General features: G+C 60.1%; 1 protein-coding gene across 1 annotated transcript; it reads left to right on the top strand.

Moving 5' to 3' along the window:
* Positions 1-551: 551 nt before the first annotated feature.
* ADRA2B (adrenoceptor alpha 2B) lies at positions 552-10,255 on the top strand. The gene is made up of 2 exons (XM_019446063.2): positions 552-2,370; positions 10,195-10,255. Coding segments are annotated over exons 1-2 (1,332 nt in total). The 5' UTR covers positions 552-1,039; the 3' UTR covers positions 10,196-10,255.
* The last annotated feature ends 3,788 nt before the right edge of the window (positions 10,256-14,043 follow it).

Here is a 14,043-nt window from a genome sequence, read left to right as displayed (position 1 = left end):
CTCCGCAAGCCCGACGGAATCCGCTCCGGGAGAGAGAGCATTTGGGGAAGGGGTTCCAGGGCAGTCTTCCCGCTCCCCCAACTCCTACTCGGCTTCCTTCGCGGGCACCGGGTAGGAGGGGTGGTTCACTATGTTCCGGTGGCCCCAATCCACCCACCCACCCACCCACCCTCTCCTTGGGGCTCCTGGGCGGCGCGGGGAGAGATCAGCTGGCACCCACCGTCCCAGATCCTGGTGCTCGGACCCGGTCTGCAGGAAGAGAGGTCCCTCCCGGGTCCCAGCGCCCCGTGCGCACCCATCCTTCCACTTCTGCAAACGTCCTTCCCGGAGTCCCGAAGACCCCAGACGCGGATCTCTGGCCTTCCGTGGCGCGGAGGCCAGGAGGAAAAGGGGTAGGAGCGCCAGGGCGGAGGCCCTCGAGGAGGGCAGGCTGCTGCCGGCCGGTCCTCGCGCCAGGCGCACCTTCCACCCACCCGTGGTCCGCCGCCCGCCCCGCCTCCCTCTCCTCCTCCTACTCCCGCCTCCAGTCTCCTCCCTCCTCCGGCGCGCTCGCTCTCCTCCCATTCCCCTGCCGCGGCGGGCTGCTTGCAGGCGCGGCTCCCGGCCAGAGCCAGCGAGCGGAACGGGCGCCTCGGCTGCTGCGCCTCCTCCGAGAACCGGTGGCGCGCCCCCCGCCCCAACGCCGGGCCTGCCGGGTCCCGGGTCCCAGCGTGCGTCCAGCAGCTTCGTAGCGGGAGGGCGCAACTTTCCCCCGGTCCCGGGCGGGGCGGGGACGGCAGCGGGACAACTTGGAAAACTTCTCCGGAGAGGACGGCAGGGACGCCGGGTGTCGGTGGAAGAGGATGTAGGAGGGCGGTGGCTGGCCCCAGGCTTCCTTCCGTCTCCTTGGCCCGGTTCGGCCTGGCCATGGGGCTCCAGCGCCTTGTGCGCCGCCAGGGGGTCGATCCCCCCTTCTAGCCTAGCTGCGCAGGACAGTACTGTCTCCGGCTGAGCACGCTCTGGGCGAGCAGCGACCCCTCTGGCCGCGTCCCGCCCCGTCATGGACCACCAGGAGCCCTACTCGGTGCAGGCCACCGCGGCCATCGCGGCGGTCATCACGTTCCTCATCCTTTTCACCATCTTTGGCAACGCGCTGGTCATCTTGGCTGTGTTGACGAGTCGCTCGCTGCGCGCCCCGCAGAACCTGTTCCTAGTGTCGCTGGCCGCCGCCGACATCCTGGTGGCCACGCTCATCATCCCTTTCTCGCTGGCCAACGAGCTGCTGGGCTACTGGTACTTCCGGCGCACGTGGTGTGAGGTGTACTTGGCGCTCGACGTGCTCTTCTGTACCTCGTCCATCGTGCACCTGTGCGCCATCAGCCTGGACAGGTACTGGGCCGTGAGTCGGGCGCTGGAGTACAACTCCAAGCGCACCCCACGCCGCATCAAGTGCATCATCCTCACCGTGTGGCTCATCGCAGCTGTCATCTCCCTGCCGCCGCTTATCTACAAGGGCGACCAGGGGCCCCAGCCTCGTGGGCGCCCGCAGTGCAAACTTAACCAAGAGGCCTGGTACATCCTGGCCTCTAGCATCGGATCTTTCTTCGCACCCTGCCTCATCATGATCCTGGTCTACCTGCGCATCTACCTGATCGCCAAGCGCAGCCACCGCAGAGGTCCCAGGGCCAAGGGCCGCCCTAGGGAGGGTGAGTCTAAGCAGCCCCGCCCCGTCCCTACTGGAACTTCAACCAAAATGCCAACCCTGGCCTCTCTGGCTGCTTCTGGAGAGGCCAATGGTCACTCCAAGCCCACTGGGGAGAAGGAGAAGGAGGAGGGGGAGACCCCTGAAGATCCTGCGACCCCTGCCCTGCCACCCAGCTGGTCGGCCCTTCCCAACTCAGGCCAGGGTCGGAAGGAAGGCGTTTGTGGGGCATCTCCAGAAGAAGAAGCTGAGGAGGAGGAGGAAGAGTGTGAGCCTCAGGCCTTGCCAGCATCTCCTGCCTCCGCCTGTAGCCCACCCCTGCAGCAGCCACAGGGGTCCCGGGTGCTGGCAACTCTACGTGGCCAGGTGCTCCTGGGCAGGGGCGTGGGCACCTCGAGCGGGCAGTGGTGGCGGCGGCGGGCGCAGCTGACTCGGGAGAAGCGGTTCACCTTTGTGCTGGCCGTGGTCATCGGCGTTTTTGTGCTCTGCTGGTTCCCCTTCTTCTTCAGCTACAGCCTGGGTGCCATCTGCCCACAGCACTGCAAGGTGCCCCATGGCCTCTTCCAGTTCTTCTTCTGGATCGGCTACTGCAACAGCTCGCTGAACCCCGTTATCTATACTATCTTTAACCAGGACTTTCGCCGTGCCTTCCGGAGGATCCTCTGCCGCCAGTGGACCCAGACGGCATGGTGAGCCACCTGCCCACCACCCGTGTGGGGTTGGTGCCAGGCGGCACCAGGGCCACCCTGATTCTTGCCCTATTTTATGTGGCCACCTCCCTGGGGCTTCCTGGTCCCTGCCTGGGTCCTGCAGGCTTCATCCTGGGAGCCCCCCTGGGAGGGGCAGGGGTGCTGTTCACAGGGGTCCAGCTGAGGCCTCCGATTGCTGGCTTGGCTGTGGGGGGACATCTTCTCTACCCCCGTGAACACAGGCCCACGGATGAGGCTTGGACCTTCCTGAACATAGCCAAGGCTGGGCCAGATAGAGCACTTCTCTCCCAATACCCCGGACCCCTGCAAGCCCATGGGTGGGCTTTCCTTCCTTAAGGACCCTTTGTTCCCTGGCTGGTCACTTGCTTGTGGCGTTTTTGTTTCTCATCTTCCCCGGGTAAAGAGCAGGAAGCCAGCCTTCCACTTTTCCCAGGAGGACCCGCTGCTGAGGAGGAAGAGGCAGAAACGAGGGATCCACGTTGGGCGCCCATGGTCCCCATCAGGCACTGGGTGGGGAGTTAATGGCCTGGCACTGTTTCTGGTCCTTCTTCCCTTTCCCCCTACCTTTAGATTTGTAGCTCCTTTAAAGGCCAGAACCTTCTCTGGAATCGTTTTCCTTACCTGGCACCCCTCTGGCAGGCGGGTGTGTGTGCCAGCAGAGGCCTCGCCTTGGTGGGGTGGTCTGGAGGTCTGGCCTCTGCCTCGATGGGAGATCCCTGATCACTAGCATTCACCCCCTGCAAAAACCTGGCGACAATGGCATGCCGCCTACTTGCTGCAGGGAGATGAAAGGCTTTGCGGAAAGCTTTGAGCTCCGTGGGGGAACGCACTAGAGAACCAGAAAATATGATTATTTGGAGATATAAAAATCCCCTTTCTCTGTGTTTACCACCACCTGTCTTCCTGTAGACTTTTGTTCTGCGCCTGGGGTGCGGGAATTCTTACCCCAAACTGGAAGTGGGGAATGGTAGAGAGAACCAACTATTTCAGTTAAAGGATTTCTTCGAGATCACCTTCTTGTGCCTGCAAGGGTTTAGTTGTTATGCTGCATGACAGCTCCTCGACATTTCACCCGCGACACCGAGAGGGTTTTCGGTGGCTTGGCTCCCCGCCCCCCCAACGGGGGACAAGTCTTTTGTCATCAAGCAGGCAAATTGTTTCCCCAAGATGGCTAAAAATACCCACCCCATCAGAACAATCTGAGATGAGAGTCTGTGGTGGGTGACAGGGCCCCCAGGCAGGCGCTGGGGCTGGAACGGGTGAGTGAGGGCCCTGTGGACTTCTTCAGGAGCCTTCCACCAGAGCGCCCAGGTGGTTCTCCAAGCCCCACGTGGGTCCCTGTGATGTGTAACTGATCCTACCTTGGGTGGGGGCCGGCTGGCCATCTCTGACCCAGCCATGTTGCTTCACCCCACTGATGAGGCTCCAGGGGCCTCTCCTCTCCTGGTTCTCTCCCCAACCCCAGGACCTAGCACCCAGAAGACTTGGGAGCATTGGAAGGATGTTTTCCAGTCTTCTCCAAGGAGCTCCTGGCTTCAGCATTAAGCCAGCGGGCATCTAGCATGGGGGGTAGGGCTGAGCAGCCAAGGCACTGTTGGCACTCTGAGGGGCCTGGCCGGATTTGGAGAGCTTTCTGGGGTGGAGAGAATGGAGGAGACCAAAGAGAGTCCTTTCTGGGGAGAGGGGATGTCTAGCTCCTTCTTACAATCTCATTGTGAGGCCAGGGCATTGCCTTGGGGTGAGGCTGGGGAGGCTGGGCCCAGGGGAGTGGCTGACTTGTGACATCTGCTGACTGGTCTTGCGTGTGTCCCGGGAGACTCCTGCAATTATTGCCTGTGGCCCCCTTGTTGTGATACGCAGGTATTTTTTTTTTTTTAAGTCTGAGCTATTTTATCAATAAAGGATATTTTGTAATAAGCAAGCTGTGTCCTTGTTGCCCAAGGGCTGCCAGGAGTAATTATTTCTCAGCTACTTGAATAGCATCTGTAAGCATGGGCTCCTTCCCAGGGCCAGTTGCCCTTTCCTCCCCTAGGTACCTGGTACCTATCCACCTGCCTGTCTGCTTTGTCCATTCCGCGTCCCTTATCATTGCCAGTCAGTGGGACGAGAGTGGCCAGAGAAGCCTGAGACTGGCTGCCTGGCAAGGGAAGAAAAGGAGGGCTTCCCGGAGGAGGGGGCCTTGGGGCTGGGTCTTGGGGGAAGAGCAAGGGTACACCAAGAAACAAGACAGGAAAGGTGTTTCGGGCAGAGGACAGCACGCGCCAAGGGTGCGTTTGGGGGATTTGTGACAGTTTGAGAGTCAGTCTAAAGCCAGCCCCGCCTTGCGGTCAGGTGCAGCAGCTGGGGGCCAGAGGAGGTAGTTGGACAGCACCCACGGGGGGCGGGAGGAACACGGGGAGGAAGGCAGGATGGTCACTCTGCAGAATGTTTTCAGCTGCTGTCTTCAGCGAGGGCAAGAGTGGAACAGAACCGCTCTGCTCCAGGCTCTTTGACGCTAAGATTCAGTTACGAATATCAGAGCTGGAGGACCTGTGGACGTCACTCCTATCAATCTCATTTCCCAGAGGAGGCCTCTGAGGCCCCAGAGCCACCATATGAGTTGGGTAAGGAGTTGAGTTGGGGATCCCATCCCACCTCTGTGAGGGCAGCCTCTGGGGCCTGTATCAGGTTGGCCCGGTTCTGAGGGCCAGGGAGGCCAGCAGGCTGGGGGCAGGGGCAGGACCCAGGGAGGCGCGAGGGCTGGGAGGGAAGGGCAGAGGGAGGAGCAGTGAGGCCCCAGGGTCTGGTGGTGGGTGGCCATCTCCCATAAACAGGATTCACACTTTCCTGGGGCCATGGCTTCCGCCATGGGCAACCGATGGAGACGCCTACGTATCTACCATCACTGGTGAACGTGGGGGAGGGACAGTGGGCTTCATCGAGGACTTGGTAAGAAAGCCACACTCGGTGGGGCGCCTGGGTGGCTCAGTCGGTTAAGCGTCGACTTCGGCTCAGGTCATGATCTCGCGGTTTGTGGGTTCGAGCCCCGCGTCGGGCTCTGTGCGGACAGCTCGGAGCCTGGAGCCTGCTTCAGATTCTGTGTCTCCCCTCTCTCTGCCCCTCCCCTGCTCATGCTCTGTCTCTCTCTGTCTCTCAATAATAAATAAACATTAAAAATAAAACAAAACAAACAAACAAACAAGCCACACTCGCCCGGGAGGAGCTCCCAGCAATTCCTACCCGTCTGCGTTTCCAGCGCCAAAGCCGGGAGGCTTGATGGGGTTAGATTAAAGAAGTTCATTTGTTTCCATTGACTGAGCCAATCAGTTTTCTGGCACCTCGTCCAATTACCTTGTTTAATCCTTATGCCCACTGTGTAAAAGAAGGATCTGCCCATTTTATTCAGGGGAAACAGGCTCAGAAAGCTGTGACGGCTTGACAGAGGTCACCAGTTGCAAGCTCTTTCCACTGGGCCACACTGTTTTACCTGAGGGTCTGTGGGAGGCAGGCCCCTGTGGCTGGGGGAAGAGCTCCCTGCCCAGTCTCTGGCGCTGGTGGCAGAAAATGAGCCCTTCTGGAGCTGGACTTTTGGCAGTCCAGTCTGAACACGTTATCTTCATTCTCCCAACCTTGCTGGGTGTGGCCGTTTTTACCAAGGAGGAAACTGAGGCCCCAGGTCACCCGGCTGGGCCCCCCGAACCACAAAGCGTTAAAATGCAGGTGCGGAAGAGTTGTGGTTCCAGCTCTCTCTCGGTGGCGCTGGCCGTTCGGGGATTCCGCAACTGCACCTGGCTGGAATCGGCAGGCGGCAGTGCTGCGATGGGCCGCTCACGCCTGTCACTGCTGCGGACTATGTGAGTGATGGTATGTGTTTCACAGGTTTTCCATTCCTGACAGCTCAGTCTAAACCCCGAATTTTAGTAAAGAAATGACTGAGGCCCAGGGAGCGATGGCTTGCCTTGGACCCCCACCCCCACAGCCACGTGGCGGCAGACATGGCTGCCCTGTCACCGTGCCTGCCGTTCCAAGCCTTCATACTGAAGGGATAGCATCTAGACTCAAGGAATGACAGCACGGGTTCAGGAAACGTCCCCTGACAGCCGGCTGCGTGCCAGGGCCAGGGCTAGGCTCATCCCCGTTGTGCTACTTTATGCAGTTCTCAGATCCTCAGAGTCTGAGGATCAGAGTCCTGGGTCGCACAGTTAACAGGTGGTGTAGCTGGAGCTCGATCCCAGGACCCCCGGCTCCCAGGCTGCCTTCTCCTCCTCTCACCGCCGCACCCCGCCCCCCCCCCCCCCCACCATTCCTGCTGTTCTGTGTGAACAGCACCTACGTTTGATTTCGCCCTGAGCCCATCTGAGGGTTAGTTTGTTGAGGAGGTGGGCTCAGAGCAGCAGAGATGGGGGGGGGGTGCGGTATAGCACGCCTCCGCCCAGGAATAATCCCCCAAACACCTTGGAGGTGAGGGTGGGGGACAGAAGGCAGCAGGGAGGCTTGGCAGTTCACCAGGTGGATGTGAGCTGTCTCGCCAGGGTGCGTCTACCTTCTGCGGACCTTTCTAGCTTCTGTCTTAGGACGACCTTGACAAAGGGAGGGACCAACCGAGAAGGCCGTTAAAGAAGCGGTGGAAGACATCTCCCCTCCAGTTTCACTCAGCGTGTAAGAATCTGGGTCCCTGGATCGCAGGGGACACCCTTGAAAGGGAGTTCAATCTCAGCCTCTGCCTCGGGCCAGCTGCTGAGAAATTCAGGGCCGCTGGAAATTCCTCTTTGGAACATTGCTGCAGGAGGGACACCCCCAATCCGCCTGCTCAAAAGGCACCTGTGCCCCTAGGGCCAACTGACCTGCCTCCAAGACTCAAGGTGGAGCTCAAGGGGGAGGGAGTTTGTGAGGTCATTAGGCCCCTGGAACTCCCATCCTCCACGTGACCTCCCTTTTCTGTGTTTGGGGGGGGGGGGTGCCGAGAACGGGATGTGAGACCTCACTCAGCTACCGCCTGCAGATGGGGTTGCTGCTGGCTGGGCCCGAAGAGCCCTCTGTCCAGGTGAAGCTGGTACTGGGCGATCTTCTGCTTCCCCGCTGCTGGCCAGGCGTTCTGCCTGGAGGGCCTGGTCGCTGTGCGCGGCAGGGCTGGTGTGGGACTTCGTGCCCATGAAAATCGCACTGGGTGGGGGGGTGCTGGGGAGGCCGGGGTCATTTGCAAAAATGCCTTTGTCTGCATTTGTCGGGCTGCCCAAGCAGGGCTTGGTTCTTCTTGGGGCTTCAGTGTCCCTGCCTGCCCACGAGGGGTTGACTCCATGGTCAACCATGGGTTGACCTAGCTTGAGGCTCCATCTCTGCCCTGCCCCCAGCTTTCTGGAAAACCCACATTCCGAGGGTGGGAAACAGGCCTCGGGCCTTCCCAGCCCGGCAGAGCCCCTGCCCTGTGCTGGCTGGAGGATCTCCCCCCCCCCCCCCCCCGCAGAGACCTCATGGCTTTGTGGGGGGTGATCTCCCTGCCTGCGGGTACCTCCGTGAGAGCGGGAGCTGGGCAGGGGTGGGAAGCTCTGCTCACGGTTAGCAGGAGAGGCGGGAGCACTCAGCTAAAATTAGATTCTGGGATTCTTCGTGCTCCTGCATCCGTCCGTCCTTCCGTCCGGCGTGGGGACGGCTGTTGTCAGCATGCCAGGGCTGGAAGGAGCCTGGATGTCAGCTTGCACCCTCCCCAGGGCTTGCCGGCTCTGATCTTCTCACACCCTCGCCTGGCCTTTGGCCAAAGGCTCCTGCCCTTGGCGTGGCCTTGTGGCCATCTATCGATTAGCAGTGATTTAAAAGGAAGAGTGCCCTCCCCCCTTAATACCCACCCCCTCCCCCTGGGATTTTACCCCCCCCCCTTCCTTCCTCTCTCCCCTCCTCTCCTGGCCCTTCCCACTTCCGGGTCCTCAGAGGCTTCTCCCCCTTCCCTGAGTGTCCCCTCTGCCTCCTGCTGAACTTCTGACTTCTGCCTCCCCCTTGGGGATGGTCCTGGCTCTTCATGGGACCTGCAGGCTCCATGGACCATTGTGGTTGCAAGGGGACCAGAACATACTAGAGACTAAAAAAGAGCCTCCCTCCCTGGCAGTTTGGGGCTATTTCTGGCCCCGCTGTAGCCCTCTGGGGTCCCTGGCGCTCTGGTGGCTGGGGGGGAGGTGCTGGGCCCCAGCCCCAGGATGCAGTGGTCTTAATCTTTGATTTCCCTGGGGAGGGGGCAGGCCCCTTCTGGAGCTGGGGGTGGGCCCTCCAACCTGAGGGCAGCCAAGGCTCAGATGAAATACCACTACCTCTGCTCCCGTGGGGGCCTGGGCTGCTTTAGGAGGGAAGAGGGCCGGACCATGGTAGTGTGGGTGGCAGTGTGGAGTCCCGGTGTCCCTGTCATCCCTGTTCCCATCCCAGGCTGGCTGCAGCTGGGAGACAGGGAGTGTGGGAGGCTGTCCGAGCCTGCTGCTGGGGTCCCTGGACACTGAAGTGGGGGGGGGCAAGGGTTAAATCCAGCCCTCCCTCCCAGGCTCCACTAGGTCCCCGGTGCTCTTGGTCAGGTGCCGCTGTGACACTGCTGTCCTGGCTACAAATTTGGACAGGCTATGGCCTCTCCATCCCATGCTGGCCTGGCAGCTGGAGTTACGGTGGGTGCAAGACTGGTGACTGCCGGAAGGATTCCCTCAGCTGTTTCCGAAGCATTGGCCAGGGTCCAGCGGCTTGGGTCATGGTCCCAGTAGGGCCATCAAATTGCTCGGTGACCTTGGGCAAATCCCTTCCCTTCTCTGGGCTTCAAATTCCTCGTTGTCAGATAAAGGAGTCAGATTGGAGCATGTTCAAGTCATGTCCTGAGTTCTGCCCTAAGAACCGCGGAGCAGGGGCAGGGAGAGAAAGGGGCCCGGTCAGTGGCTTCCTGTCCCCACTCCACCCCTGCTTTTTTCTACCTATCCATTTTTAGGAAGCAACTCCCCCTTCCCGCCCACCAGGCTTCCTCCTCTGGGGGCGCCTGTGACCTCCATCCCCTTCCTACCCCAGGCTCACGTAACACACATCAGCCACCTCCCTGTCCTGCCCTTGACACCTATGTCCCAGCAAAATCTCACTGGCGTGAACTTCAGAAGAGCCGCCTCGGAAGACATTCATTCCTCCATGGCAGGCTGGGAGCTGGTGGCACGGGGGTGGACACGTGCCTGTGGCGTGGCAGAGGCCAGCCCTTGTTTTATGTTGGGTCTAAAGAAAGGCAGGGAGGGGCACCTGGGTGGCTCAGTCGGTTGAGTGTCTGACTTCGGCTCAGGTCATGGTCTCACCATTCAGTTCATGGGACTGAGCCCCGGGTTGGGCTCTGTGCTGACAGCGCGGAGGCTGCTTGGGATTCTCTCTCTCTTCCTCTCTCTCTCTCTCTCTCTCTCTGGGTCTCTGTCTCTGCCCCTCCCCCAGTTCTCCCTTTCTCTCCAAAATAAATAAACATTTAAAAAAAGGTGGGGAAGGAGAAGGGACGTGGGTGAGGTCCCCTGGGAGAAGGGCTCCTGGAGAAACCATGCTGCCATGGGGTCAGGACCAGAATGACACAGAGAGAGGAAGCCCACGTTAACCCCAGCTGCGGTGCGTGTGCCTTCTGCCTTCGGATGACGGAAGCTGAGGGCAGAGGGGGTGCCTGTGCTCCCCTCACAGCCCAGCACAGAGCGCACCAGGCAACATTGCTGACTGCGTGCATTTTCCCAGGAAACTGGGGCAGTGTTGGCCTTAGTCACCTAAGGCTGGGGCCCCTGTGCTCTGGGAATGAATCTCTGATGTGGGGGCTTAATCGTTCTGTTTTGTTTTGTTTTCCAGAGTTTCCTAGAGAAATTCTGTTGGAAGGTTCCATGCTGGTCTTGGCTGAGCTAGGCGGGGGGGGGGGGGGGGGGGGAACTGTCCTGCAGTGTGGGCGAAGCACCAGGACATCCCAGGAGGTGGTGGCAGGGACCTGTCCAGGAGTGTGGGAGCCTAGACGCGGCCGGTCAGAGACAGGACAGGTAGAGAGAGCACACCGGTTGGATCATCCCACTGGCAGCGTGAAAAGGGTACTGACTTTGTCGTCAAACCTGGCTTTGTTGCCTGTGGGCCACGTGGCCTCAGGCAAACCGCCAAACCTCTCTGAGCCTCAGTTTCCCCCCATTTCAAATGGTAGGTTAACTACATTAGGATGGGAGAGGTGTGCTGAGAGGTAGACGTGTGTAGAAAAGGTCCTGAAAGAGTGCCCGGGAGTGGCAGGGCCAGTCTGATTATTCCTCTCAAAGTCCAGATCCTTTTCAAGGTAAGCTAGTAGAACTCCTGGTCCCCGGTGCCCCCTGAGTCACCGCTCAGCAGCCTGATGGAAGGAGGGTGGGCTCTGTGCCCTGGAAGATGGCCCCCTCTGGCATAGGGAGTCTGCTCTTTCCACCTTCCCTCACCCCTTCCTTCCTTGGGCTCCAAAAGCCTCTCCCACCAAGAGCTTCTGCCAAGCTCTTTCCAGGGTGTAGCTGGGAAGGGAAGGTTCTCAGGTGAATGTGTTAAATGTAGCATGTGTATACCTACCCCTCTACTGCTGTGTGCATGACAGATGTCAGCTCTGGAACCCAGAACTCCCTATGCACTGAGACAAGCCCACAGGCAGTGCCAGCCAGGCATCCTCCAACAGCAGCAGCTGCTGTGCAAGATGAAACCCGTTTGCCCCTCAGCGTTGGGAGAACCCTTGTTCTGGGCAGGCGTGGGGGAAAGGGCTGCCCGGCCTGATGGCAGCGGAGCCATTGAGGGCGGGAAGGAGGGCCGTTTCTGGAGACCTCTAGGATTTCTGCAGCCGCCGCAGCAGCAGGACCCAGGGATCGAACGTCCGGGCGCGGAAGAACCCCAGAGACTGAGAAGATCGCATGTGGAAACACAGTTGCCAGCAGAGGGAATGGGGCCAGGCAACATGGCAGAGGTTGGGTGAGAGTGGGAGCTTCTTGGGCCAGCACACCTTGGCCTGGGCCAGAGATGGGCAGGAAGAGTGGGAAAGGGGCACAGGGGCACTAGGAGGTCTTATTCTCTCGAGAGTGTGTAAAGGAAGGCAAGGATGGTTCAAGAGTCACCCGGCCCACGCAGTTGAATGGCCTATTCTGCTGCTTGTGAGTCCAATCACCTGGTTGGAGCGGATGGTGTTGCTCCCTGTGTTCCAGACTTTGGGCCCGATTTCCTCCACCTGCAGAGCACGAGGCCACCCTGCAGCTCCCATCCCTCAGTGTGCATCCGTGTGGCCATGTGCTGAGCCTTCCCCGGCCCCTCCTAACATGTATCCCCCCTTCCTGCTGGAAGTTTCCTCAGCACTTATGACCAGCGAGCATCCTGCATATTTCACTTACCTGTCTCCTCCTTGTCATTGTCCCCTACTGGAATGTAAGCTCCCTGTGGGCTGCGATGGTTAACTCTCCCGTCCGCCGTGTATCCTAGGCCTGACTGTGCCCGACAAACGGTGAAAATCTAAGGACTGGCCTGGTTGGCCAGTTGCCCTTAACGCAGTCTCCAGGGTTATTAAAATATCCTTGGAAATGTGGTGAGGGGAAGAAAACCATATTTATGAGAATTCCTTCCAGGGAGGGAGGAAGAGTGGGCAGGAGGGTGGGAGGTGAGAGCCTCAAGGGATGGTCTCGAACAGTAACGGGTGTTGGTTGTTGGCTGAGCCACTTTTGGGGGCCGGGGGGGCCGTGAGTCCCCCCACAGCATAGCTTTGGTTTGGCTGGGTGGACTGAACAAGTCTGGGGCTCGGGGGGAACTTCTGGGGCCTGTGGAGGTAGGTAGAGGCTGCCCCCAGTGATGCCCTCCACCCCCCACCCTCTGCCCTATGCCCATCTTGGCTGTAGTCACAGGATGGACAGCTGGTCCAGGATGAGTAATTTCGAGGACCTGTGTCTAAGAGAGAGACAACACCACACTGCACCCTAGGGGTGAGGTGGGGGGCTTCTGGGGGGACCCAGTGGGCAAGGAAGAGGCCCCCGGCACCAAGGTTACAGAGCACAGAGGGATGAAGTACAGAACAGGACACTCAGTATTCTAGAAGGGAAGGCGGGGCGGGGGACCTTGGTGAGGGCAGGAAGCCAGGAAGGAGGCCTGCGGGAGGGCTGCGCTCTGCTGAGGACTGATGGCTGGCGTCTCAGGCAGGAGGGGGACGGAAGAGGGAGCAGGGGGGCAGAATACTGTCCCCGCTGTGGCTTGGGTGTGGGTTTGCTCACGATCTGAGGTGCCTTCTGGCCCTAGGATGCACCCCAGGGGCAGGGGACAGGGCGGGGTGAGGCGCAGGGCCAGCAGCCCTGCTCCAGAGGCAGCTGACTAAAAATAAGTCGGGATGTCAGGGTCTCCTGGCTCCAGGAAGTGGGGAAGAATGATGAGTGTCAGGAGGAGGAGGAGGCAAAGGGGAGGAGACGGTCACTGCCCAAGGCGGCCAACAAACTTGTTTGTTTATTTTCTTCTCTCTGGCCTGAAGTCTCTCAGCTGGCTGCTCCCTGGGTTTGGGTGAGGGGCACTGGCCTCCATGGACCTGCGGGCCTCCCCAGACTCCTGGCTACATGCAGAGGACCCCGTTTCCCATGCATTCCTTTGAGTGCATCAAACCCTGTGCATCCAATTTCATTTCTACCCTTTCATTCTGCAGATGCAGAAACCAGGCCCAGGTAGCTTAGGCTCTTGTCTCAGTCACTTGGGTGGCTTTGCCTGGAGCCACAGCCGAGCCCAGGTCTCCTTGCGGCGGGGTGGGGTGGGGGGAGGGCTTCTGCAGGGGGCTTCAGCCCAGATAGGGCACCAACACCCACACGGCTCTTAGAATGAGGGGCGATGTGAGGGTCTGTGATGAAAAAAGCCGCTCTGCAGGTGTGGTAACAGGCCTGTGGGTATGACATCGGCCGCCCCACAATTCTTCAGGGTTTACACGGCCCCCACCTTAGCCCCCCTGCCAGGCTTGCTGACACCTTGGGGGCATGGCGTGTCTTCCCCTCCACCCTGCGCTCCGGGGGCTGGGAGGGCTTTTCAGATGCCAGGGTAAATGTGGAGGGCCCTCTCCCCTCCTTCCTCTCCTCACACCAAAGAGCCCCTGTTGCGGAGAACCCTGACCACCTGGAGGTCATTGTCCCCTTGGCTGTCCTTGAGCCTCCGTGCAGGGCCACTCTTGCTCTGCCGAATGCCTGTTGCTTCACCTGTGCCCCTGTGGTCACGGTGGGGCCGGGCAGCGTGAGAGGGCAGCGAGGTCCTCAGGAGGGGGCTGGGCTCAGGTCCTGGGCCACCTGCAGCTGCGGGGACAGGCCTGCATCCAGGGGCTGTTGGAAAGGGTCCAGGGTGGCCAAGCAGCTTGCAGGAGGGACCCCTGTGCAAGGCTGTCAGTCCCCTTTATTCCCTCGCCTTCATTTCTCCTCCTCCTCTTCTTCCTTTGTTTCTTCAGGTCTGTTCATACATTCTCTAGAAGGGCTCAGAATCCTCAGTCTTGCCTCACTGACCACAGCTCCATCCCATGAGCGCCCCCTTCCCCTCTCTCACTCACGTGCACGTGCAAGCACACCCTCCTTCCCCCTCAACAGCCCCACTCCCTTGTGGCAGGCAGCCCAGAGCCTCTGGAAGCCTGGAGCCCCTTGGCCCTCTCCCCTCCCAGCTGGGTCATGCTCCAGTCCTGGCTAGCCTTTCTAGATTCTGGGGGTTATT

This window comes from Panthera pardus, unplaced genomic scaffold (assembly GCF_024362965.1).
Source record: "Panthera pardus isolate Hobbes unplaced genomic scaffold, ASM2436296v1 HiC_scaffold_26, whole genome shotgun sequence".
NCBI classification, from domain to species: domain Eukaryota; kingdom Metazoa; phylum Chordata; class Mammalia; order Carnivora; family Felidae; genus Panthera; species Panthera pardus.
The sequence above is the reverse complement of the archived record's forward strand: the minus strand, read 5'-3'. Positions and strand labels throughout refer to the sequence as shown.